This window comes from Haplochromis burtoni, unplaced genomic scaffold (genome assembly GCF_018398535.1).
Source record: "Haplochromis burtoni strain Fernald_Lab_line unplaced genomic scaffold, NCSU_Asbu1 Contig_2261, whole genome shotgun sequence".
Classification (NCBI taxonomy): Eukaryota; Metazoa; Chordata; class Actinopteri; order Cichliformes; family Cichlidae; genus Haplochromis; species Haplochromis burtoni.
In genome coordinates, this window is record NW_024584622.1 from 1 (window position 1) to 10189 (window position 10189).

Consider the following 10189-nt stretch of genomic DNA (forward strand, 5'->3'; position numbering starts at 1 on the left):
GGACCAAAAACCCATCCAGGGACTGAATCACAGTGAAAGTGACTCAGCGGGAGTCATCACCAACTTTCAGACGGGTTAGCTTGCTAAGTTTGGCCAGAGGACAGTAGTGAGAGACGGGGACAGATCGGGCCATTGTATCATCTGTATGGCTCAAGATTATGTGGGGTAGCTTTCAGTTCAGTGAGTTGCAGTCTGTAGGACTGTAATTTGTTGTTTTTGTGCTGGGAGGGTGCGGCTGCGGCTGAAAGGACGCCGTGGAGGGAGGGGGCTGATGATGCGTCATCTCCAGACAGACAGAAGTGAGTGGGTGGGTTTTTCACAGGGTACTCAAAGGGCAACTCTTTCTTTGTTTCTTTCTTTAACATCATTAAACTTTACAGATCTTTCAATCTGATCGAGTCTTCCTGGGCTTTCTTTGGACATTATTTATGTCTTTCTCGTTACACTGGGCTTGCTTACGTAGGAGCTGAGGAATGTACCAATCTGTTTTTTTTTCTTAAAGAAATAAGTGTCTGGGAATCGCAATAATCCACTTATTTTTTAGTCTGTGGATTTTACATCTCTCTCGTGTGGCTTTATTCCCTCACTTTAATATGATATATTTATTATATATAATAAATACACTGTTTGTTCCCTCTCATTTGTCCATCACTTGAAGTGCTGATGATAAGAGCTTGAAGACAAGGAGTCTCCCTCCTGTCTCTTTGTGCTGTTCGTGTCTTTCTTCTGAAGTCAGCGGTGGGTGGGAAAATTATAAGCTTCCTGGCTCTTGGAACGTACGGGGAAGCTGGCATTCAAAATTAAATTAGGTTTTGAAAGCATAACAGCAAAGCACAAGGTCAACTTCAAATGCTTTCTTAGCTCCACTCCAACCACATTTTGGAAAGATAGATCAAAAATATGAAATGGCAGTGTGGTGTGTCTACATGATCTGAAGTGAACAAAGTTATCTATTAAAAACTTTATGTGGATCGATTTGGCATGGATTAGCAGTGAGTAATGTTGAAATCATGGACTGTTCTCTACTTCTTCAGTTGTTTTCTTAACATGTGGAAAATATTGTTCATGATAGAGTAGTTGCTTCAGATGCACATGTTCCACATCCCGCCACTGACACAGCCAGCCCTGTTCATGCCTCACATTCATCTAGACCACCAAATAACTCTTAAGCACGTTTGATTTTTAATAACACACCACCTCTCGGTTCAGGAATGTGTTAGATCTGTAAAGACAAAGGTGTGGTGGAAAACAGAGGGCGTCTGTCTCCGAGAGGCTAAGCTAGCTGACAGACAGAGTCGCTGAGCGATTTTGGGTCATAAATTCTGCCAATGAACGCCGAGGTGATGATTTAAAGGGAAAGTCCGCCGGAGAGTAAAACCCTTTGTTATGATCTCAGCTTTTAAACGTTGTGCCCATTTCAGCTTGTAATGTGGTGCAGTCGCTCCACCGCAGCAGCATTCTGAGGAGGCGATACACCCTTGACTTAATAGCACGCTCACACAAACAAACACACCCACTTACAAACAAAATCTGCAGGAAACATTAGTCTGTGCATGGCTTGAACTTAAAGGAGGAAGATGTGAAGCGGAGGTTTGTGCGTCAGGATAATCAAGGCACGAAGTGCAGGTGTAATACCACCTGCCGTCGGAGCTTTAACTTGATACGTGACTCTTGTGACCCTGGAAACCTTCCTCACCCCTGAATCCGAGCAGAAAGTAGCGCTCATGTTTTCACTTCTGTCATATCATGAATAAACATGAATAAACACGAATAAACACGTCACCCAGTGCCAATGGAAGCCAGGCATGCGCATGCATCACACTGACTCCACTGTTTTAGAGATGATGTTATATGCTTAAGGCCATGAGCTATTCAAAACCTCCATAGTTCCTCCTTCCTGAACACAGACTCAGTCATCCAGAGAATGCTGTTGCAGAATGCACTTTGTGCTGAGCCCTCTTTGCTCCCGTATACAGTCTTCATGTTCCGATAGATTTGACATCATATACCTAAATGGTCCACTGAGTGATAAAGCCTCCTCCTGCAGAGTTGTTTTTTTTTTTTTAACACTTGGCTGGTTGTTATGGAGGCATTTTTGTTTACCATGGAAAGGATCCCACGATCATCTACCAGACTTCAATAAAGTCCTGAAACAGTTGCATCTTGGCTGCTTGTGTCGTCTTGCCACCCAGCAGACATCATGGCAGTATCTCTGGGCAGTTATAGCCAGTTACGAACACCTAAAAAACAAATTTATATGTTTATTTCTGCTGTTAAGTTAGGCATTTTAACACTATAACATGGGAGCTCAGGGGCTGACCACGTTTTAAAGCCTGTCTGAAATGGCCTCTTTGAGGATCTTCAGATTTTTGCTCTTTCACTCTGGCTTAATTTGAAATTTCCAGATGTTGCAGGTTGTTTTTTTTTTTTCTGTTAACTCAGACATTTCTGTTTAAAGCGCCATGAAATGCTTTTTGTAAATAAATATATGGGTTTTTTTCTATGACATTACACAACAAAACGCTCACAGCAGCATGTAACACATAGAGAAGAACATCTTAACAGTTGTCAGGAAGCCCAAAAAGGAAGGAATAAGGTCATCTGCAATCTCACAGCTGATGATATTTCCTACATCTATAGTCTCTCTTGCTGTTTAGGTGTGTCCGGATTTGATTTTAAAATGAAATTCTCTTCTTTTTTTTAAACTACAGTTTAATTAGAGCTGCAGGCTCACTTTGCTCTTCGTCAGGACTATATTTTACAACCTTTCAAGGGTGGAGTTTGTTCCTTTAAACAGCCAGAAGACACAAACAACAGAGTTTTCCCTCCAAAAACTGGACTATCTGTCATAACAAATCAACGTAGAATTGTCATCTCTGTATGCTGTGAATGACCCTTTTTTGGCGTTTTTGACTGTTTTTCTGTTTAAAATAGATAAACCAGTGTGTTTCACAACTCAGTGTAAAAATAGACCGGTCACAGAAACAACAGATGTGATATATATAATCATGCACCAAGCAGATGATGTGTGTTATCCACAGAGTATTGTTTGTGTAATCAGCATTGTTGCATGTAGCATGGCGCAGCGTCGGGCTAAAAACATCAAGAGGTTTTATTCACAGGAGTCCAAGAAATTCAACTCCAGGTATGAAAAATGTTCTCTCTTCTCTTTTTTGAGGAGCTGGATCATGTCTCATTCAGACACATTCCCAGCTCAAGTCCAGACTGTCTACAGTTAGTTGTTTCCACAGCCTCTGTGCGTTTAGATTGTGTAATCTAATGTAAGATTCGGGGAAAAAAGTCCTCTGGCTCTTTTTCTGTGTCTGCAATCTCAATTTTCAAGGCCCTCATTTTCCCAGTTTCCTCTCATTCGAAATCCAGTTCTGAGATGAAATGTGAACCTTGGAAACTGGAGCTCTTATGTCAGAGTTAAGTAGTCTTCAGTCTGTGCCTGAGCCTTTCCACCTGATTCTGCATGTTGCTGCCTGCACCCAGTCCTAGTGGTTAAAGTCCTCTGTCACAAAGTGTTATAGGCAGACTTCCTCTGAAGTGTCCATGTTGCTTCAGAGTGAAAATATTTTATGCCACTTGTTGGGTGTTTCATTGAAGTTCTTTCATTTTTCTGCCAGACTTTCACCATATGAGGATGTCCCTGCTGTGCTTAAAGTGATCTAGTCCCCTAATTACCCCACAGCCCAGACTCCTCGGCAGTCCGCAACTAATTACTTCCACGTGTGCGAACCTGGCTCAGCAACAGTGAGAGGCCTCCTCTCCTCTCCTCTTCAAAGTTAATGTTGTAGCGATACAGGAGGGGTAAGCTCTATAGTGAATGTTTGTTTGGTGAAAAATGGATTTGAAGTTTTGAGTGATTAAGCAGAACTCGTGTAGAAGAGATGGTGGACTCTATATTTAGGCAGAAGTCTGAAGCGGTGGTGAGGAGGAGGAAGACAACAGTGAGTGCATTTAACAAAGAGGCTGTAATTCAACTTCAAGTGACACGAAAAGAGACAAAGGAGGAAAACACGGCAGGAAAATAACCGAGGGGAAACCATTCTGACAAAGGGAGTTGGATTAATAGGAGAAAAGTTTTGGATCTTGGTAATCAAAGGGAGGGTGTGAGGAAATGAGAACAATGGAGCTGAAAAATGAAACAAAAACATTGTGTGAACACCACAAGTGAGCACCCTGTCATTTGAAGTCTAGTTTCTTTCTTGCTTGTCAGAAAATAACAGTTGCTTTCATCCAGTCAAATTTTTTTGTTTGTTTTCTTGACTAATTGGTTGGTTTATAACCTAAAAAAGGGCCTTAAATGCAGTCGGATTCTGTTGTTCAAACAGACCTCTAGCTTTTTTAAATTAATGAATTGGTCAACATTTTGGAAAGCACACACATTCCTTTGGCAGAGACTTTGATGACAGCTAATAATACTCAGATTTTTCTCTTACATAAAAGACACATTAAAGACACAATCACAGCATCATTAAAGCTCTTAACCTGACGAGTAGTGTCCACAGCTGCTTTTTAACCACAAACCTCTTGGAGTTTCCACAGGTTGCTGCCAGCTGCCTGATTTACTATCAAAATGTGTGAATCTATTAACCGACTGACTCCTTTTTTAAGCTCAGACACAGTATTTCTCTTACTGAAAAAAATTTCTTATGTAATACAAGATGGAAAGCTTAGACTGTCTTAAAGATGAACATCTTTATGCGGCACTGTGAAAAAAAAATGGTGCACTTTATCAAACCGCTGAGCCCTGCCTTGAAGAAACACGCCTTTATTTTTTTTAACTCATTGTTAGATTACTGTGTGAGCATCATCATTCAGATGTTTCGCTCTAACAGTCACATTGTTATGCACCCTATATACACCTTTTCTGGATGTGTTTAGTTATAATGTGTCATTTTCCCGAAGCATCTGTTTCATGTCAATCATACTGCCATGACATCATCACGCAGCTGCGGCTGCACACCTGTGATGTGAATCCCCTATTCCATCACATGAGATGATGCTGATGACTGCTGACGTACGTTTGACTACAGTGAACTTATTATCATGTTGCAAGAAACCAGTTTGAGATGTTTTTAACTTTGTGGCATGGGGCGTTATCCTGCCTACGCTGTTGACACAGGACAGGATGGTTCCATGTTTTCATGTTGAGACCAGGCAACATCTGCTGCAGTGTCTCGTGACACCTTGTGCGTTCAGAGATGCTCCTCTGCATACCTTGATTGTAACAAGTGGCTGCTAACCTTACTGCTGCCTTCCTATCGACTTGAAGCAGTCATTCTGCCTTGACCTCTTACATCAACAAGGCATTTTCTGCCACAAACTGGATATTTTCTTTTTTTGGCTTATTGTCTGTAAACACTAGAGATGACTGTGGAGTAAAATTTCAGCAGGTCAGCAGTTTCTAAAGCACTCAGCCCGTCCGGCACCAAAAACCGCGGCAGTTTCAAACGATCTTTCTTTTCCTATTTTGATGCACAGTTTGAACAAAATGTATTGATTTGGCTCCATGTGATTGGCTGATAAGATTAAACAAGTTGCACTAATGAGCAGTCGAACTGCTGTGCCTAATGAAGTGGCCAGTGAGTATTTTTTGCTGTGTGATGTAATTGCAGCACGTTTAATAATAACTGTCTTGATTTGCTCTTAAGTATACGTGTGGCTTATGATGTTAATTCATAATTGCAGTGCATGTGTTTGGAAGTCTTACTGACGCTCAGGTATCACAAACATTTGGGATGTTACAAAGACCTAACATGGATCGAAGCACAATAACGAGATGGCCTTCATGACTAAGCTTTCACTCCCACTTCACTAGCTTGTTTGGGTTTTATCTTTCTCTGTGGATTCATCACTGCTTGCTGTTTTCTTACAGTCCTGCTCTCTCTCTCTCTCTCTCTCTTATCTCTTTCCTGCGATTGTTCTTATTGTGGGAATTTCAACAACTTTGCACTTAAATAAACACAGCGGGGAACCTAATAAACCTGCAGTGAGTACTGTATATGCCTTTAAGGCCAGCCGCTTTCCCACGAACTTCAAGATCTTTCCCATATGCCACAGTGAAGCCGTTATACAGATCAATGACTTTACCTGCTTTCTTGCTCAGGCCGACTGGCTTCAGGGACTCATTCATTTTTTTTATAGTGGCACGGTTCAAAGTGAAGATTTTACGCTGCCCTGCTTATGCTGCAAACCCGTTGGTCTGTCTTCCATACTTATGCTGTACATTACTGAATCATAAGGCTGTTCACATCACTCTATGAAAGATCATATAAAAGTCTGCCTCTGACTCAGGGGATCCTAAATCAGCACTTTCAGTCTGACAAAACTCATGAATACATATTGATGGATTTCAAAGTATGAAATACTTGTATTTTAGTGAATCAATGAATTCATGCTTTATCAACTTATATTTCTAAGACTGCGCCTGTTGCCTTTTCCTCTCTGCAGTTGTGTGTCCCTTGACGTGTTTGAATGGAGGAGTATGCAGCTCGAGGAAGCACTGCCTGTGCCCTCCCGGCTTCACCGGTCGACTCTGCCAGTTTCCTCTCCAGCAAGCCCAGGCAGCGCGAGGCAACGAGCAGCCTGTGTACCCCGTAGCTTTAAAGCCAGACGGCCAGAAATTTGTGGAGTCAAGCATAAGCCGCAGCCAGTTTACACACACGTCGTCAATGTCAATCTTCAACGTCCCCTTATCACAGCCGGGGCATCACTCCTCAGAAGGTACCTATCGTCTGCCTCAGCACTTCTCACATTGTAATATCTCTTCTTCCCTTTCCTTTCATATCTGATTTTTCTCTTCCAGTGCAGTTTAATGTACGTGTTCACCACACGCCAGACACCTCCGTAATCATTCACTCACTCGACTCAATGGATATCAAACCTCCTCACAAAACGGGGACACGCCAGGTCCTGGTGAGGCGCAAACCAAAGGGGCGCTGCTTTCAAGAGACCACGCCCAAACAAGCCGTGAGTTCAGTTGTAAGAAGTTTTGAACTTGAAATATAGATGCGTTCCTTGTTTTCCCATTGTTAATATTTCTCAATATTGGTCTTTTAGTGCAACAGCACCCCGCTTCCTGTTCTGACCAATCAGGAGGATTGCTGTGGGAGTGTGGGGAATTCATGGGGACAAAACAAATGTTATCAGTGCCCCAAATTACCAAGTGAGTACCTCAAGAAATGTCCTTTTTTACCAGCTTTGTAAATGTCACACATCTAGGGTTTATATCTTTCATCTTTATCTACAGTATTAAGATTTTTTTTTTAAAAATCAGCATCTTGTGTGTTCCCGGGAATAAAATTACTGTTTATTGAGCCAAAAATGTGAAGCATTCCCACCAATTTATACCTTCCACCTTCTGAAATTATGGCCCTGGATTAAAACAATCACTTTGTACCTCTATTAAAAAAACGAGTGTCTGAACGTCTACATGAAAGTTAGCGGTAAGGTGGGGGAAACGGAAGAAATTATGAGAATTACACACAGACAGTGAGACAGAAAAAGAGAATGTGGAAAATAACCCTCTAGTTAAGCATGTTCCTATGGGCCTGCCCAGTTCAGCGCTGTCATCACGCTGCAGAAGATCGAATTTCATGAAAATCTTGGCTACTCGTGCTTTTTCCACTCCGCTATTATTCCCTCTCTCAGTTCTGGCTTCAGACAATGTGGCTTTTGACAAAACCTGATCCTGGTTAGTCTTTTAAAAGCTGTTTTTGCAAAAAGTGCTATCTGTTATGTTACACCTGGTTGTATTTTTAATCTTTTTTTTTCTTTTTCAATGAGATGATAAAGGTAAGCTGCGGTGTTGCCTCTGTTTCCATTGTGATTTCACAATGTGCAGTGTTTCCACGGCTCTGTCATAAAACTGCTTTGCATGTTTTTACTCCCTGATGGAAAGTTGAACAGTAAGAAGGAGGAGGAGAATACCGTGGTTTATTATTTCAGGTCTCATGAAAGAAAATTTAAGGCAGTTCTCTTGCAAGCTACCACCCCAAGACTTCAAACAACTATGATTAGGAAAGAAAACAAAAAGAAAGGGAAGGTTTGTCCAGACCTAAAAATGGAACTTAAACTAAAAAGTATTAAAGAAACATTGATCTGTATAACCACACAATTAGACAAATACATAAAAAATGAGAAGTAGCAATTACTGAGACATAAACGTACAGTTTTGTGCAGATGAAAACTTTTTTTGTCCCTTCAACCTGAACCAATCGCAGCAGATGGTTTCTTCCTGTTAAAAGGGAGTTTTTCCTTTCCACTGTCATCAAGTGCTTGCTCTTGATGACAGTTGCTCAAGTTTGGGTATTTGTCTGTATTATTGTAGGCTCCCTTCCTTACAACATAAAACTCCTTGATGCAACTGTTGTTGACATTTATCACTATATAAATTAAACTGAATTGAACTGAATTGCAGGCAATAGTTTTTAACCATCCCCTTCAGTCTGGAGTCTATCTCAGCTGTCATTGGGTGAGAGCTGTGGTACCCTCCAGATAGGTGGTCCGTCAAAAGGGGTTAACACAAAAAGACAGACACTCATTCATGCACTCATTCACGCCTATGGGTGATTTAGAAACACCACTTCCACAGTCCAAACTCATGTTTCTCGACTGCCGTGTCTTTGGACTGTGGGAGACCTGCAGAGAGCCTCCACAGACACTGGGAGACAGCCCTGTCACTTAGCTCGCAGTAAAAAGGTGCTTTTCCCCAATTACTGATGTTTAAACTAGGACTTCTGTGTTTTTTCCTATCAAGAATTCAACTCCCACACCTCTACAATAATTACAAAACTATTCTCACTTTTCTCATGCTTTGCTTGAAGGCTTTGATTGTGTGACAGTTGTTCAAAAAGTCATGGAAGCGGTTTTGTTCAGAAAAGAGTTTGGGAGGGACGTGAAAAAGTGTTGCATGAACAGATAACCGGGGCCACTACATTCAAAAGAAAGCTCTCATTTCCACCTGCAGTAAGCTATAGGTAGTGTAGGAACTTCCTCCTGTTCTACCTGCTTGTGTGGAAAGCTGGAGGTGTGTAGAACAGCAGCCAGATTACTGGGCAGAACAGAACAGGCATTACAAAGGATACAGTATTGATTGTCAGACACAGCATGTAAGGAGAGGCAGGGGTGGAGCTGGGTTGCAAAACAGTTTGCAGATCTGTAGCAACAGTAGGGAGACACTAACGCCTTATATAAGATTTACTGATGAGATTTAGACGAGAATACCTGAGGTACAGGTGATGTGGGAGTTTCACAGCTGCTTGATTAGTTGTAAAGGGCTGTTGTAGTATTTGAAGTATAAAAAATTGCAACTGCGGTGCATTTACCTGGTGGGTGCCTAAACATTTTGTATAATTTGATGTCAAACTCTCTGCTTTTCATATACCTTTACCTGTGTGCTCTGCTGTGTCTTTCCTCAGATGCATCAGTCAAACAGAACATTGTGGAAGACTATGGCTCTACTTGTCCCCAAGGCTATAAAAGATTCAACAGCACTCACTGTAAAGGTAAACTAGAGCCGTGAAAAGTATTTTCCTCCTCCCTGAATTCTTATTTTAAACAATAAGTGTTAATATTAGAGATGGACCGATCCGATATTACGTATCGGTATCGGTCCGATACTGACGTAAATTACTGGATCGGATATCGGAGAGAAATAAAAAATGTAATCCGATCCATTAAATATCAAAAAAGCACCTCACAAAACTTGCGACACGGTGTAACTCACCTCATAACCGTAGCACTTCGGAGCAGTGTGCATCATGTGATAGAGCGGCTGTGTGTATTTGTAGCCTCGCTACCAAACCAGCATTTCATCTCCGAGGAAGTGATCCCAGAGAGAAGTAAAGCAAGTGTTTAAGTTCATCTCTGAATGTTTGTAAAGCATTCCCACGTTAAGCTTAACAACCAATATATGGAGCGAGTGCCTCTTCTTGCTGCTACTTCAATCATGAAACTGATTAATGATCAGCTGATCGGCTTTTCTGTCGCGAGTCTGTCTCTCTTCTTTATTTTTGGCCCACTTTGTACCAGAAAGAGGAAACCAGCAGCACGTTTAAGCTTGATAACAGTACCAGAATAGGAAGGATGGAGTAGGTTTAAGTTTATTAGACTGATCAGTATTGCTGAATTATGAAATATTTTGGGTGCAGTGTATTTTTTACATACCGGTATAGTATTT

The 10189-nt window shown here is 41.4% G+C and overlaps 1 protein-coding gene across 1 annotated transcript in view; it reads left to right on the forward strand.

Moving 5' to 3' along the window:
- Window positions 1-271: 271 nt before the first annotated feature.
- LOC102291750 (latent-transforming growth factor beta-binding protein 3) overlaps window positions 272-10189 on the forward strand; it is a 13238-nt gene continuing 3320 nt past the window's right edge. The window contains exons 1-4 of the mRNA XM_014331391.2: window positions 272-6732; window positions 6815-6978; window positions 7069-7174; window positions 9429-9515. Coding sequence (XP_014186877.2) covers window positions 6681-6732; window positions 6815-6978; window positions 7069-7174; window positions 9429-9515 — 409 coding nt within the window. The 5' untranslated portion in view covers window positions 272-6680. The remainder of the gene's footprint in view (window positions 6733-6814; window positions 6979-7068; window positions 7175-9428; window positions 9516-10189) is intronic.